Below are 17,201 nucleotides of genomic sequence, written 5' to 3'. Positions count from 1 at the left end.
ATCCCTTGTATCCCTTTTGTAAGCTATGAAAAAGCACGCGCCAAAAGCGCCGTTTCCGACAAGTTTTTCGCGTACTTTACCTCTGTTTCGCCAATTGGCTTGAACCCTCTCACACGGTCGGCTCAGTAACGTGATCCGGTTTCCGACAGCCGGCTTCCGATCCAGCTACAGACCGCAACCCGGCTGTCCGGCTGGCGGGAGTAAGGCCTAGGGAGCCGGCACGCGAAAAACGACCAAGGGAAAGAGTAAGAGCGAGTTGACTTGCAACTTTTCATATAAGTGCCGGATTGCCGAATTCAGCTCGTTCGACTGAAATACTGTCAGCCTCACCCAGCGGCCCGCTCTTGATCCGGCGACGGATCGCAAGTCGGACGTACGACCGGCAAGAGCACAGCCAAAGAGTGGGGCGGATGGGAAAAAGCGAACGAGTCGGAAGAAAGCAACTCGGCACACAAATGATTAGCAAACACATTAAAGTGTGACATAATTAAAGGACGATAATATTCATACACGCGCACCCGGCATCCCGGGGATTTAATAAATTGTCTTGGCAAAAGAGCAACTGAAAAGCAGGTAAACTAAGCCGGAGGGGCATCAGCGGAGCCGGCTGCCGGGTCATCCTCGGGCGCGTCTTCCGCCTCCTCATCTTCCATGTAATCTTCATCGGATGGAGGAGGGTTCGGGCCCGCGACGAAGGCGCCCTTGTCGACGAAGTCGGCGATGGCGCTGGCTCGGGCAAGACGGGCAGCCTTGAGTTCGGCTGGGAGCTGGTCCTCCACGCCGGCTCGCCGGAACTCAAGCTGCCCCAGGTCCACCTCGTTGTACCAAGAGAGGACGAAGGACAGCGCCATGTCGGCGCCAGCGCGCGTGGCCGACTCCTTCCAGTCGAGGAAGCGATCCGGCGCCCGCTCCATAAGGGAGGTGAGGCTGGAGATATCTTGCGGCACCGCCTCCTCAGGCCACAGCATCGGCGCCAGCTCTTCAACCGCCTTCCGGAGCTCCCAGCCGAGCTTGGTGATGGGCTCGACGCGGGCAGCCATGGACGCCATATGATCCTCCATGGAGAAATACTCCGAGCTGCCCTCGCCGGTCTCCTGCCTCCTGGACTCGCGCGCAGCGCCAACGGCTGCCAAAGCCGCGTCCTGCGTCTCCGGGAAGGCCGCTGCAAGAAGAAGCAAGTCAGAAATCATCGAAGCCGAAATAAGCTGAAAAATGCAAATTTTCGAAGTCCTAAGCCAAAAGGAAAAGCCTGGCGGCAGCCGGCAAGAACCGACTGCCACCAGCCCGAAGATGGAGATAGCAAAGACATCAAAAGTTTCTGCTGCCGGCTGCCAACGAAAGCCGGCAGCCGACAGCCGAAAGCCGGCAAAGGGAAAGGAACACTAAGGTGCACTCACCCGCCAAGCCGCGATCAAGTGCGCCAATCTCATCCGTCCAGCGCTTGGCGGTAGCCGTCAGCTCCGTGGACTTGGCGGTGACCTCCTCTTGCAGCACAACCGCTGCTTCTCCACCTCCGTTAGCCGCCGGCTCAGATCGTCCACCTTCTCCTTCTCCGCCGTCCTAAGGGAGTTGAGCTCAGAGAGGTGGTTCTGCTCCAGCAGGCGCAGCCGTGCCAGCTCCTGCTCAGCTAGCTTGAGCTTGGCGGCTGAAGAACGGCCCGCCTCCTCGCTCTCGGCGCACTGGGCGCGAGCAGCCCGGAGATCCGACTCCAGCCGCGGGACCTTGGCGGCTTCAACTGCGAGGCAGCCGGAAAGAAACGTCAGCCAACGAAGATTCAAAAGAAAATAAGACACCGAGTCGAAAGAAGCAAGAGCTCACCCTTGGCGGTTTCCAGCTCGCGGGCCAAGTCGGCCCGGTCCAGCTTGGCCTTGTGGTAATGGGTAACGGCGCGATTGTACAAAGTGGTGCGCCGATCCATCACGGCCTAAGGAAAAGAGAAAGTCAGTCAGCTAGGCGAAGCCCGGGCCGGCTCCAAGCAGCCGGCCCATGCCTCGGAGGGCTACCAGGCTGATAACCAAATCAAAAAACAGATAAAGCTTACCTTGCCGGCTTCCTCCACCTTGGCAACGCTGGCCGCGGTCTCGGCAGCCCTGGCCTTGAGGTGGGCCTGCAGGCTGGAGAAGAACATCTCCACCGATGCTTGGCCAGGGTTCCCCTCCCGGCTGGTCACCTCGTAGGAGTCGGCGCGGAGCCACGCACGCTCCATGGTGGCAGCCGAGCCGAGGCTGGAGTCGGAGGCGGACGGCACCCGAAGAAGAAGTGCGCCCTTGGCCACATGCAGGCCTGCTGCGACGCTGATGGGGTCTCCGTCCTCACCGGTCTTGCGAGTCGGCGCCCTCCGTGCGCGCCGGCTCATCCCTTGCCGGCTCCCGCCTGGTTGGCTCACCCCTCGTCGGCTCCGGCGGCGGCGACGCTCCGGGCGCAGCAGATGGCCCGGCCGGCGCAGCTGTCTCCGGCGCCTGAGGTGCCCCCTCTGGGCTCTCATCCAGCACCACCATGCTCGGCGGGGCGCCGGCTCCGGTCGCGGCGGCGCAGCCCTGCCGGCTCCGGCTCCGGTCGCGGACGGTGCAGCCTTTCCGGCTCGGCTCCGGGTGAAGGCGGCATGCCCCGGCCGGCCCCGGCGGCGGGGTCCAGAAGGCGAGTCCGGCGCGGGAACATGTCGTCCAGCGTCGGCTGCCGAGTCGGCTCGACCCGCGTGCCGCGATCAGGCGCTGAGGCCAGCGGCACGGCGAAGGAAGGTGCCCCTGCGGAGGGCGCAGTACCCGCAGGCGGCGGTGGCGTAGGAGCGCGCGATGAAGGCTGCGGCGTCGGCTCCCTCCTTTGGCGCAGCGGCGGCGACGCGACGCGCGGAGCCTGCCGGGAGCCACCGCCCTGGGCAAACTTGATGGGAGCCCTAGCCGGACCAACAAAGAGAAGATAAGCATAAAAAGTAAGGAAAGAAAAGGAATCAAACAAGAAAGAGAAAGAGAACTCACCCGGCCTGCTCCGGAACCTTCTTCGGCTGCTGCCGGCGGAGCTTCTTCGCCTTCGCCTCCAAGGCGGCAGTGGAGCGAGGCTCGCTGGCCCGCTTCTTCCCCTGGCGCGCCGAAGTCGCCGTGGTGCTTGGCGGCCTCACGCGCAGAGGCACGGCCGGGATCGGCCCCGTGCCGGACGTCGCCGGCTCCTCGTCCTCCTGCTGCTCTGGTGAGGGGGGCGGATTGTGCTCCCCCTGGCCGCCTAGATCAGGCGCCTGCGGCAGGTCGTCGTCGCCAGCCTGGTCGCCGGCTTGGTCAGCCGGATCGACGTGATCCGGCGTCCACCTCCTCGTCGCCAGGTCGCCGTCCTCGGTGTTCTGGCGCTCAAAGAGCTAGAAAGACAGAAAAAGCATGAGCAAACAACAAGCCAAAAATTGGCGGAAGCAAAAGGAAGTCGGCCTCGCAGCCGCAAGCCGGAAGCCGGCGAAAAACACAAGCTTACCTGCTCGGGTAGGTGGTCCCTGTCGTGGGGCGCCAGCCCGTAGCTCCAGTCGTCCGCCACGTTCGCCTTGGTGATGTAGTTCACCCGGCTGGCCACCTGGGCCTTGGTGAGCACCGCCCTGGACGTCCGGTTCGGGTCGAACCGGCCGGACATGTGCCCGATTTTGTCGGTGCGCCTCTGGAGCGGCAGCACCCGGCGCTCAGCGATGGTGCAGAGGAGATCCTCCGCAGTCAGCCCGCTCTCGACGGCTGCCCCCAAGAAGTCCCAGAGCTGGTTCACCTCGGCGTCCGGATTCGACGAGCGGGCGTTGTAGCTCCAGTTGATCCGGCCGACTGGAGGGGCCGGATTATACTCCGGCAGATTGATCCGGTCGACGAGCTGCCCCTCGTTGCGCACATAGAAGAACGACATCTGCCAGTTCTTCACCGAGTCAACGGTGGGGATCTTGGGGAAGGGCGTACCAGGCCGAGTGTAGATCGAGGCGGCGCCGCAGGCTCGCAGGCGGCCCTCGGTGGTTTGCGCCTTCAAGTAGAACAGCCGGCTCCAGAAGTCGATGTCTGGCCACAAGCCGGCGTAGGCCTCCATGAACACCACGAAGCAGCTGAGGAGGACGCACGCGTTGGCCGGCAGGTGGTGCGGCTGCAGGCCGAAGTTGTCCAGGAACTGCCGGAAGAAGGTTGAAGCCGGCAGGCCCAGCCCGCGATCCAGATGCGCGCCGAAGTTCGCCAGGCCGGATCCCGTCGGCGGTGGTCTGGCGGGCGCCCGGCGAGGAGAACGTCGGGGCAGCTGCTCGCCGGAGTTCGCCAGGAGTATTGGCGTGCGACGGAGCGCTCGAGCGAAGAAAAGAAGAAGTTTGAGCGAAGAATGCGAGGAAGAAGAAGGGCGCCTCGGTGCCGCCACCGGGGGCATTTATAGCCGCCTGGCGCGCCAGTTGCGCGGCCACGTGGCGATCGTGGGCCACGATCGGGATTTACTGCGCCGTAACTCCTCCCACGACCACGACGGTTACCGAAAACGGCCACACCACGTCGCCCACTACCGCACTGGATCCGGAGGGACATTGATGTGACCAGACGAACCGACCGTAGCGCCAGGCGTCAGACCGGTCAAGTCGGGCGCGGGACCCGAGGCGGCGGAGGCTCCGGTGCGCCGCAAGCCGGAGCCGGACAATAAGTTCAACCCGGACTAAAAGTCGTCAACAAGGCGGAGACTCCGCCAAAACTTGCGAGAAAGCGAAAGCTGTACAAGTGTAAAAAGCGGTCGGCTAGAAGCAGCCGGCAGGAACGAGCCGGATGAGGGCGCAGCCGGCTGAATGGAAATTCCCAGTCGGCCCCTCCAAGTGCCGTCAAGTATATTCGAGAAGCCAGGAAAACCTGCCTAGGTCCTTCTAGACGCAGGACCTTGCCGGCCGGGGGCTAATGTCGGGGGAAGACCCGGATAGGGCAATGGACGCGGAGCAGCCGGCTGGCCACTGGCCGGCTCGCGGCAAAGGCCGGCTGAGGAGCAGCCGGCTGGCGCCGCGGCCGGCTGGTCCGGAAGCCGGCTGGCTCTAGGTCCTAGTCGGCCTGGCTACGGCCGCCAATGCTGTGGCTGGGCCGGCTTCTACAAGCCATATCCGACTGGGGTTTGTACCTCAGACCGACTCGAGGCTGGCGAGTCTTACACTGGAAGGGACCGGGTTGGTGATCCGGGTTCCTAAAGTCCACGCTGACTCCATCTTCCGTAAAGTGCGGGGCACTGTGGAGCAATAGTGCCGCGCGCCGGACAGGCCGTCAGGGCTTACGATGATCCGTACCGGCTACAGTGGCTGACGGCGACAGGGACAGCTCCTCTCCATACCGCTGACCGTGGCAGCCGGATGGGACAGGCCACGATGCCTCAACCACTCCTGACGTCACCGCCTCGGGAAGGAGCGGAAGCCGAAGCCGGCCCAGCCGGCCAGTAAACTATAGGGTCTTATATGTAAAGTGCCGGCGCCTATATAAGCCGCACTACCCCCTCTCGTGCAGGGGATCGATCGATCAATCATTCTTACTTCACTCCACCCATAGAGCTGCCCTGAGAGAGAGACCATCGTCTCCCTTAGCCTCCCAGGAGCAGCCGGACACAGCTCTAGGAGCACCATTGTATTGTGTGATCATCATATACACTCATAGCAGGAGTAGAGGTTTTACCTCCATCGGAGGGCCTCGAACCTGGGTACATCGCCGTGTCGCTCGTGCCCATACCCGCATCCGGATACCGCCGTGAGATCCCTCAGGAACCACTTCGATTAGCCACCCTATGGCATATGCCGTGACCATACCACGACACCCCAAATCCCTTTGGGGGACGCTTTGGGGGACGCGGCTGGAGATGCTCTAAAGGACGGATATTTGATAGATTTTATACGCACTGCTATTCCCTTTGTTCACCGACTAATGTAAGATCTTTTAATAATTTAAAATGGATTAGATACAAACCCGAATAAGTAAACATGCATGATAAAACACATCTAGATATATGCAATTATGAAGAGAGCTAAAAATGTCTTAATTGATGAACAGAGGGAGTACCTATTTACACAGCAAATGCTACAGCATGTCGCATATTGCAGGGAACTCGTGCCAATTCGATATTTCACAAGTTACGAAAATAGCTTGTTGTCAATAAATTCACAACACAAAGATTCATAATAAACAAAGTATTAAAATTAAGTAAAGGTAGGCGGCAATAACTTTGCTTATGAAAAGTTAGTTGGTTGTATTAGAATATGGATACGCTAACTTACCTAAACTACTCTTAGGATTCTTTTCGTCGGGCAAAAATTGTTAATCTCTCACAATAGCTACCTTGGCAAATGGAAGATGCGGCGCCTACAAAGGCATATTGAGCTGGGGACGGGGTGTAAAGAAATGGTCTTGTCTTTTTTCCACCGTTGTGGACTGCAATTTGGCAGCAAAGGAGGTGGACAGCAGTGGTAGGCCTACAAACTAATCCAAACATAGGTGAACATCAAACTGGATGCCATTTTATTTTTTGGGAAAAAATCACCGTCAAATATCGCATGGCACGAGGCATAGCACCACCGTCAAGCCTGTGCGGACGACTGGGGAGGAAGGGAGGTACAACCGCCTTTGGTGGAGAGGTTTGTTGGAGGAGGCTGACCAGCATGCCCAACCTTGGAGGAGGGGCGGTGGGAAGACCAGAACCCACGAAACCAAAGGGGCTCCAGCTACATGAGCTCGTCGGTGACTAGATTCCAAGAATGATTTTCCGATTTTTTTACTTATGTAATTACAGCAAGGAAATGCATAGAAAAATCGTACTTCCACCCGCACACCACGTCGGCTCCTACCTATTTCCCCAAGTCCATCTCCTACCCAATCGTCTCCTCAAACCCTAGTAGCAGCCACGCCCACGACCCACCACCAACGCCAACTATGGGGAAAGTCCACCACAAGCGACACAATAAAATGGAGCCGCACAAACTCTTTAGACGGTCCTGTCACATCACCTCAGCTTGGAGTGCAAGCACACAAACCTCATGGCCGAGGTTGACCAAGTCTACTTTACTCTCATCGAGTGGCGGAGCTTGGCACAGTGCATGGGTAGACGAAACAACAATCTTGAACCGATATATCATGAGAAATATGTAAATGGAGTGAATATACTAGAATAGGGGCGAACGCACAAGGTGGGTCTCGTGGGCTGTGGCCTACCCCAAAATTTGAGAAAAAAATATTTTTCCTCAATTTTAGAAATATTGGCTACATATATTACTTATTTGGCAAAAAAAAAAATTAGGGAGCGCAATTTCTTCTTATAGGTGTGCCCATCCTCTACTTGTTTCCTGCGTCCGCCACTATACTAGAGGTGTGGTGGAAGAGCTCGGGAAAGGTGGGGGCTTCTTCGTATGATCCAAGCGGTGGGTGCAAAACTTGTTGAAGCCATCAAGACAAATGTTCATGATGTGTCAGTTAATGGTTATCTCTTCGGAGAAATTTTGTTTTTAGCTTGTTTAAATTTTTCTAGTTTTTTATTAAGTATTGCCCAAGGGCTTGTAATAAAGTTGCGGATGCTCTCGCTATGCGTATGGCCGGATGATGTACGTGAGTTTGTACGAGTTTTACTGGACAACGATCATGCTGGTTCCACATGTTAATGAAAGTCTGGTTTTCCATCTCAAAATAAAAACTTTTGTGAACTTACTTTTATTAGTAAGCGCCTACTTAAGCATCCATGCATTGTGGGTGCTCTTATATGTCACAATAAGTAACTATTTATATAAAATAAAAAGAAATTTATATCGAGCGGACGTTAGAATTCTAGCATACTGAACACAACATTTGCGTTCTGTTGTACCGATGTTAGAACGTCGAGATGCACGTACGGGAGGAAAAAGGGAGGAGGCCAAGGCGAGCCGAGGTCATTTTCAGTTTCTGCTTTGGTGGACAAACACCAAGCAAAAGGTACCGCGCGCGCGTGGTCCTCTCGACCGGACCGGAGACGACGTTCTCCGGCGTGCACGTACGTCCGTGAGTTGCCATCCGTCCGTCCACCGTCACTGTCGCACGTACAGCCCGGCCGCTGGCTGCCGCGCGGCCGTGCCCCGTCTTTACTCGGCTGCCGGGCCGCGGTCGCTGGCCGGACACGCCCACATGCGCGCCGTGAATGCGCGCGGCGACGTTGCCGGCCGCCCGGCCACACGAGCGTACGGAGCCCAGACACCGCTCGCCATCAAGCCGCATACGACGCTCCGCTCGCGACCACGTCCGCGCGTGCGTGCCTCACGGCCACGGGCGCACGTCGACATCGTCGTCGTCGATGGGCTCCGCCTCGCGCCACCGGCGCCGCCGCCCGCCGGTCCCTCCCAGTTAGCGCTCGGTCGTCTGCGCCAGCGCGGCAGCACTAGCAAGAGCCACATGCGTGCTCCTGTGTCGCGACGTGCTCGTGCGCACACGCGTAATCGTCTAGGCCATGGATCCTCCTAGCGCAGCAGCTCGTCGGTGACGAGGCGATAAAACCTGTTGGCTGGGGGGCGCGCCTTGGCTGTAGCAATCACTAGCTCGTCGCCGTTTCTCGTTGCAGTTTTGTAGGTAGCCATGGTTTTTTCTGCAATAATCCTACACCTACGGACAATTTGGCTTACAAAAATTTCTACGGACTGACGTGCAATCAGTTGGTTGGCTGAGCTTTGATTCACCCCTTGAATCACGGGGCACGTTCTGCTATCGTGCGTTGCTAGCTGATGTCCGTAAGAAAATTCTGTAACAATTTTATGTATGTGTAGCATTACTGGTTTTTTCTGTAGTGCTGCAGGGTGTTCTCTGGCTGTATGTCAGCGTAAGTTGAATGTGGTTACCGGCTCACTGCATCCAAATTGTTCTCACATGTGGGGTTTCTCTACTACTTAAAAAAGACGAACCCGTTCCGTCGTCAGGTCGTCCGTCGCTCCTTTCGTCAAGAGGGTTCCCGTCGTACCTTCTCCCCTTTTCATTTTAGCCCCTAAGGATTGTGTAAATCAATCTTCAGTTAAATTGCTCCTCTCTCGCGAACCAGAGCTGACGCTTCCTAGGGTTCACCCCAGCCACCGCATCCTTCCGTGCCGCTTCCCTCGAGCACGCTGACTCCCACCTATCCGACGCCGCCTGAGGCGTTCCGCTCCAGGCACATGAGGGCGATTTGCCTTCGTCCTAGGCCGCCGCCAGGCTTCCCTGCCTCTCCTCTGCTCATGGCAAAGCTTCTGGCCGTCAAGGAAAAGGCCGACATCAATCGCCGGTGCAGGAAGATCAAGGGGACGCCCCTAGGACCTAGGTCGACCTCAAGCGCTTCGCTGATGAGGACGAGGCGGCCGCCCACCAGAGCCTCGACATGCACGCAGTGGTGCCCCGTGAGTTTCCAAAATCCTGCATCCAAGCGATTTTGCTTCCCCAAAAATTGGGCGCACCTCTGTCCGCGGTCGTGTTATTATCACGCAAGAATATTTTCAACCTGAACAGAATCGTGCTCCGCGAGTTTCCAAAATTCTGTATCCAAACGATTTTACTTCCCCGAAAATTAGGCGCACCTTTGTCCGCAGTCATGCTATTTTACTTCTGAACGGAAACATTTTTTTGTTTCTAGAATTGGCATGCCAATGCTGCAATGCATGTGCAGCTAGGCACGACTTTGTCACTGGCATCACACCAGGACTGGGGCGTGCTGGATGGGGCATGTCACAAAGATCTTGCCGCAACGATCTGCGGGCTGCCTCTACACTCGATTTTCATATGAGCGGTGAGAGAATGGTTTCTAGCGAGTCTCGACTTTTTATTAGTACTGCAAGACACCTTTGCTGTTAGATAACTTACAATATCGGCAGTATGCCAGCAAGTAAAATTAAATTGCTGCAAGAATCCAGTGGCACGTCCCAGCGAAAGCTCCAGGCGAGTGGTTTTTGTGTATCATATTTTGAAGAATGCTAAACCAATATCTATCTACATTGACTTCAAAATAATCTTTTTTCCTGAAACCTGCACTGAGTGGTAAGAAAGGCTGAAGTTGTATTTCTTTGGTTGCCGGATTTTTCTTGCAGTTGGAACTAAGAAAGAATAAAGTCACTAAGAGGACATCACAGTTTCGACAACAATAATGATGCAAGGTACATATATTTGTTGCTCAGCTACCCAGGTAAGTGGTGTTGATGTTCCTTCCTATATAGGATACTAATAAAGATAATATTATCAAAACCAAATTATACTGATAATCATGACTATTGTACTGATGTATCTATATTCAGTTTCAATATGTTCAATACAGCCCACCTTGATATGTCACTTATCTTTATACTTAACTGCTAATGAGGGGACATGCAACCACAATGCTGAAATGACCGTGATGTGGGTGCGGTTGTTTGGTTGGCAGAGGAGAAATGTGTGGCGAGGACCTGTGCTCCTTTAGTTCTACTTTCTTGCAATTGAATAGGTAAAAATAAAGGGTGGGGTTTCTTCATGTTCGTTATCAAGATGTTAGCGTTTGGTTCTTATATTATATATCATATGTTCCTTTTCTTTTTGATTAGAAATGATATGCCCTTGGCTGACCACATTTTGGTTGAGATACGGAAAACACATATTGTCTAAATTTTTGTTTAGATTAAGAAGATATGTACCATAGTTTTGTTTTGTTGCTTCTCTTTGGTTCATATTTACCGTTGCAGTTTGGAACCAATAAAGTATTCCCATTGTTTCCTTTAATAATTATTGTTTCTATATTTCATAGAGATCTTTGTTGATGTTCATGCACTCAAAGGGTGGGGATTTTGAGACAATTAATTTGAGTCAATCATTTGCAGGTGACACGATCTCATGGAGGAAGGTCACGGAATTGATGATGGTTGGCAACCATCATCAATTCCGTGACCTTCCTCAATTAGATGGTGTCACCATCAGCATATCAACTAAATGCGCTATGTTGTTGAAATGATTGCTGTTTTAAGGAGATATGCTGATGGTGTATCTTGCTATTGAAATTCGTTGGAAAAAATCATATACTCCCTCCGATTCATATTACTTGATACTAATATAGATGTATCTAGACACATTTTAATTGTAGCTACATCTATTTTAGTGGCAAGTAATATGGATCAGAGGGACTATTAAAAGTGTGATTTAGTTTTATCTTAATAAGTGCCATTCATAAATCATATGTTACTGACCTAACTGTTCAATGCTACTGCATTTCTGCACTCACCTAATTGTTCAAGGTGAGAAACTAACCAACATTGACTTGATTATCTTCTATGCTAATTATCGCTGATGATCACTTAGTTCTTTGCTGTTAAATATCATGTTTATAGTTTGACCTTATTTGGATAACCAATCTGCCATTGTTACTACTTCAGCCTTTGAACATGTATATATCAAAGATAGTTCATTACTTTGCTGTCAACAAGTGCAATTGCATTTGCTTGTACCAACTCATTATCCGTCAAAAAAGTTTGCAAGCCAATATCACATCAATTACAGTTGGCGAGACCGAAACCAGATGAGAACACGTTGAGCTCGTGCTCATTCCAAAACAGAACATTTGAGGTAAAATATGGGGACGCGCCAATATTTTTCGTTGAGAAGTTATTTTCCCTCCCACCATTGCAACTCAATATATGCTTTTGTCAAACTGTTCTGTGAGGAATTTTGATCTGGTTCAGTATTTAAAACAAGCAACTAAATGTGCTATGTTGTTGAAATGATTAGCTTTCAACAAATTGAACATTATCTCCCAGATTTTTATCATAGGTGATGAAGAGACCAAGCTTGTGATCGGTTTCATACTTATTTCCATGTCAAATTGTCAAGGCTAGATCTTTTTGAACTAAGTGAAATTCATGTGTTACTTTATTACGCTATAACTTAAGTCTGCCTTCCTGTATCAGCAAATGAATCGATACCTGACAAACTTTCTGTACATAGATGAATGAAACAAATCGGATTAAGAACGGAATATTTGGGTTGACTAATTCTCTGGAATGCTTGATCTTCTACTGTTCAGCTCCATGGCTGTTCAAGCTCGTCACATGTCTTGCGAGGTAGGGATGTAGAATGACCGCGATTGCCGATTGTGGAATCGGCTGGGAACTTGTGGCTTGCCTAGATGGAGAAGGGGTGAGCTAGAGAACACCGCTTGGGCGGAGCCCTTGACGGTGAGGAATGTATTCTGATCTATAGGAATGTAGACTCCTCTGTGGCATAGTGAAGATGCAATTGTGCAAATTGAGGATGCCATGTATTATTTCAGTGATGTTGTCTTCTGGTATTCCTGATCTAGAAAATTTTATCACTGAAAATGTCCTGCAACTTTTGTATTTCGGGTTGTACTTTCATCGTTGCAAATGCAGTAATTTCTTACGTTCCATCTTCTTCCTTAGGATTTATGGATAAATTTTAGCATTACGTGTATCTGCTTTGTTTCTTACTTCACGTCTTTAAGGACAAGTGTATATATATGGCAAGCACTTTTTGCTGCCGCTCTTTTCCATCAGCACGATTGCCTGGTAGGAAGCAAGAGACACCTCGTTGTATCTCTGATCATGAGCATGGCATATCTGCGAAACAGGTCAGCAGCACGTCTCTGTATGATCATTCAAATATAAACAAGTCAACGTATTTGTCTCGTGCACATTTGCAATGCCTGCCTAATCATCTCTCTGCAAGTGAATTTGCCAAGGAAACACAATGAGGTATGCTGCTGCTGGATGTACGACCTTATTATGGAGACTCCTTGATTTCAGTTCTTCTCATGATGGGCTTGTACCATCCATTTTAAATTGTACTTAACATGGTATGTAAAATTTGCTATTTTCCATTGGATGTAAGGATGTACATAGCATGGTCAAACAAGAAACCATATTTATGGCTTGGAGCACATAAGTAATATGGAGAGATAGTTGATAGAGCAAATAATGCTCTTTATTTTTTTCTGTTCAAAAAGAGAGGTTTTGGTCTAATTGATATATATGTGTGTCATCTACATTGAATGGTTACATTGTGATACTATTAGAGGGTATTTTGCTAGCCATTCTTAAAATAAATCAATGCTTTCTTTTCACTTATTCCTTCATTGAAGCATAAGTTTTAGCTGCCTGAAGTGGCCTCAAGTTATTTAGATGGAGAGTGCTGAGGATCCTCCGGAGGCTGCAAACTCCCCAGCCTCCGGGTCCTCCACCGTTGGATCAAACGAATTTGAACCGATCAACTTCTGTGTTCAGTTTTATCTCAAAATCCCACTTTTGCTTTATTGAAGCAAAAAAAGCCCCGCTTTTGCTTTATTGAAGCAAAAAACGGTTCGACTAAAAATAGAAGAAGAGCTCAGTTTTGTCTCAAAATCCTACTTTTGCTTCATTGAAGAAAAAAAACCCCCGCTTTTGCTTCATTGAAGCAAAAAATGGTTCGACTAAAAACCGAAGACTTGTTCAGACTTTGCTTCGTTGCAGCAAAAACCTTTCGCTTTTGCATCATTGAAGCAAAAAACGATTTATCTAGAAATAAAAAAGAAAACTAGCCAGAGACATACCCTGCAGGAGACCCTCGTAGCAAAAAATTATATGAAAGTATCAGAACCACGTAACATTTGTATCACAAAAATAAACAACTATAGCACCGTGAAACTCCTCGCCGGCGCACCAGCAGTATTCTAACTCCGGATGGTAGCACCATCACTTTCTTGCAGCTCCGCCACTGACTGGTGGTAGCACCATCGCGCTAACCATAGCGGCACCGCCTCCACCTGATAGTAGCGTCGTTGCTTTCCTGTGGCAGCACCGCCGCCGGTCGCGTCGCCTTGCAGCAGCACCGTCGCGGTCGGGCACGCCGCCTTGCAGCAACGCCATTACAAGTCGCGCAGCCTTGCAGCACCACTGCCGCCGGTCGCAGCGCCGCCTCCTGTCGCGCCGCTTTGCAGCACCGCCGCCGCCAATCGCAGCATCCGCTTTGCAGCAGCGCTGACGGCGGCTTGTAGCTCCTGCCCTTTGCAGCCCCGGCGCTGGGCCCTCGCAGCAATCGACGATGCTCCTTGCAGCTCCAGTGGTGGCGGCTTGCAGCTCCCGTGTTAACCGGTTGTAGCTCTGCCGCCGACGCCTTGCAACTCCGGTGGTAGGATGTCATAGCATCATTGAAGCAAAAAAAAAAGGTTCGTTTAGAGTAAAAAAGAAAAAAACTCGTCGGATACAGACTTCATTGGAGACTCGCCGGAGGCCTCGCCGGAGACCTTGTAGCAAATAAAATTAAACTAAACTAACATAACCACATAACATTTGTAGCACATAAAAATTGCAATGGTAGCAGTGCCAAATAGCATGTCTACTCCGGACACCATGACCACCGCGCTCCTTGCAGCACCGCCGTACGCCCGTGGTAGCACCGACACCCACCTATGGAAGCATCTCCGCTAGACCATAGCAGCACTGCCGACCATGGCTGGTAGCACCACCGCGCACGGGTGGATGCGACGTCGTCCGCCTATGGCAGCACCACCGCACACCGTTAGAAGCGTCGTCATCCACCTATGGAAGCACCACTTCACCAGCAACATCATTGCCCTCGCCAATAGCAGTCACGAGTGGCCTTTGCAGCTACTGATACGAGCCTTTGCAGCTCTTGCGGCAAGCCTTTGCAGCTTTCCCCACCGCGCCGTTGTTCCGACGACTGGCGCTCGACGCAACGTCATCCTGCTAAATGTGCGACGAAGCACCGTTGGGCACATGCAGCAGGGCCACTTGCCTCTTGTAGCTCCGCCGTCAGGCATTTGCAGCTCCGCTGTCGGACACCTGCAACAGCGTCGCTAGCTGATTGCAGGTCCGGCGCTAGGAAATTGCAGCGTGGCCGCTCGCAGCTCCGGCAGTAGGGATTTGCAGTAGCCCGAGATCCCCTTTCAGCAGCGCCAGGGTGCTCCTCTGAATTGCAGCAGCGCGACTAAAGGGAGATCGGGATCGGAGGTAAGCGGCCGAGGGAGAGGTCCGCCGTGGAGCCGGGATCTACGGCGCGCGGGATGGAGGCGGCTGCCGTCGCAGCGGATGAGCCGGCGCCGCGCGGGATGGTGGCCTGCGGCCGTCGCGGGGAAGGAGGCGGCAGAGCGCTCCTTTGAGGCCGACCGTCACGGCGAAGGAGGCGGCAGAGCGCTCCTTTGAGACCGACCGTCGCGGTGAAAGGATGCGGCGGCGCGCTCCGTAGAGGATAGTCGTCACGGGGACGGACTCGGCTGTGTGCTCTGTCGACGGCGGCAAGAAAGTTTGGGAGGATGAGAACGAAGGAAAATTAGGGAGGAAGATTAGGTGGGAGGAGAGGTGGTGGGACCGGGACACGCGTCACGTGCTCACGTCGGAGGCTGCCGGAGACGAGAACCTCCGGAGGAAATACAGCTTTTTCCTATTTAGATTATAGGGAAAGAAGCAAGATACACAAAAACGTAAAAGAAGGATGTAAAGCCAACTTCACTCTGAGGCCAATAGCGAGGCGTTGCGGGAGCCCCTTCCACAAAAACAACCCTCGTCGCCGAGTTGACTATGGCGAGATTCCGCACGTCTAGAAAAATTAACTTCAATAGACTCTATGGCTTAAAAAAACATTCAATTAAATGGATTTCCCTCTGCAAGATACCGGGAATAAAATTCACACAATCATAATATTTTCTAAAAAGGGTTGGATCTGTATCTCCATGTATGTAATTCATCAATTCGTCTTATCGCATTGTTGTCAGCAGGCCATATTTTTTTAATCGCGATCCATGTCCCACATTGACATCAGAAAGATGTATATACCACTCGCCCAACTTTCGCTGTGATGTCAAGTCACGATTCGACCAAGTTCCTTGACATAGCATGGGCGATCCATATACCATTCAAAATTTGTATGGAGCCTGAATATATAGATATTTTCTCTCTCGTTGCAATGCATGGGCATGTTCCTAGTTATCCATTTAAAGCCAGACTTACGCCTTAAGTTTAAAACGGGCCGGGAGACACTCGGTTGCAACCGTAGGGCGCGTTTGGTAGCCTGCATAGAAATCATGGCTCACTACGCCAGCGAGGTGGGACTTCCATCTCGTTCCGGTCAAGCTCCGATTCATGAATGACACATCGTTTGGTAGGCTGTGTTGCACCGGGTGGCACTCAAGTGATACTTTGATTGGTTGGTCGCATGGTTTTTGTAACCTCACCTATATGGTAACATAGTGATCTTACCTCACCTATCACAAGACCACCATGGCACCACCGTTCACAAGCTTCGGCACGTCGGTGATGGCACCGCCGGTCAAAAGCATCACCACGTCGTCGACCACGAAGACGAAGACCACCATTGGTGACGCCGGTCACACGCATGGGCACGTCGCCGACCACGAAGACGAACACCACCGTGACACCGTCGGTGACGCCGGTCACAAGCAGCACCATCTCGCCGTCCACGAAGACGAACACCACCAGGACACCGCCGGTCACGCCGGTCACAAGCATGGGACGTCACCGACCACGAAGACGAACACCACCATGACACCATCGGTGACGCAGGTCACAAGCATCACCATGTCGCCGATCAAGAAGACGAACACCACCAGGACACCGCCGGTCACAAGTGGGCACGTCACCGACCACGAAGACGAACACGACCATGACACCATCGGTGACGCAGGTCACAAGCATCACCATGTCTTCGACCAAGAAGACGAACACCACCAGGACACCGCTGGTCACGCCAGTCACAAGCATGGGCACGTCACCAACCATGAAGACGAACACCACCATGATACCGTCGGTGACGCCGGTCACAAGCATCACCATGTTGCCGACCACGAAGACGAACACCACCAGGACACCGCCGGTCACAAGCATGTGCACATCGCCGACCACGAAAACGAACATCACCATGACACTGTTGTTCACGTCGGTCACAACACGTCGCCGACCACGAAGGAGAACACCACCATGACTCCACCACCATCGATTATCACCTCTCACTTCTCACCTATCATCACCACGTCGCCGTTCATGAAAATGGAGAGCGAGAAGTTGAGCAAAAGTACTCCAAAACTTAGTCACACATACGTACAGATTGCAGTATACTTGTGAGTCAATTATGCATCAGTGTATGTACACCGAAACAAAAACATATCAACATGAAAGTCATGCGGAATTAAGTGCTCAAACAAAATGCAGGTCTAAAATTGAATCCCAACTGTGGGCGGAAACGATGCCTCTCCCTGGCTCGTGTTACGTGTTTATATAGGGTAGAAAA

At 52.5% G+C, this 17,201-nt stretch overlaps 1 protein-coding gene across 1 annotated transcript; it reads right to left on the bottom strand.

The window, feature by feature from the left end:
* Positions 1–1,454: 1,454 nt before the first annotated feature.
* LOC139838924 (uncharacterized) lies at positions 1,455–1,920 on the bottom strand. Its single transcript, XM_071828942.1, has 2 exons — positions 1,819–1,920; positions 1,455–1,735 (listed from the first exon to the last, which is right to left on the bottom strand). The coding sequence occupies exons 1-2, from the start codon at positions 1,916–1,918 to the stop codon at positions 1,455–1,457; spliced, it is 381 nt and encodes a 126-aa protein (XP_071685043.1). The 5' UTR covers positions 1,919–1,920.
* Positions 1,921–17,201: the final 15,281 nt, after the last annotated feature.

Source organism: Lolium perenne, chromosome 4, assembly GCF_019359855.2.
Source record: "Lolium perenne isolate Kyuss_39 chromosome 4, Kyuss_2.0, whole genome shotgun sequence".
Taxonomy (NCBI): Eukaryota; Viridiplantae; Streptophyta; class Magnoliopsida; order Poales; family Poaceae; genus Lolium; species Lolium perenne.
Note: the sequence above shows the minus strand (reverse complement) of the source record. Positions and strands in the feature narration are given on the sequence as shown.

Bases quoted from the DNA above. Each gene is read 5' to 3' on its own strand.
- LOC139838924 (XM_071828942.1), bottom strand. From the start codon at position 1,918: ATGGATCGGCGCACCACTTTGTACAATCGCGCCGTTACCCATTACCAC. The intron at 1,736-1,818 runs GTGAGCTCTTGC...GCTGCCTCGCAG, and splicing joins CGAGCTGGAAACCGCCAAGG to TTGAAGCCGCCAAGGTCCCG.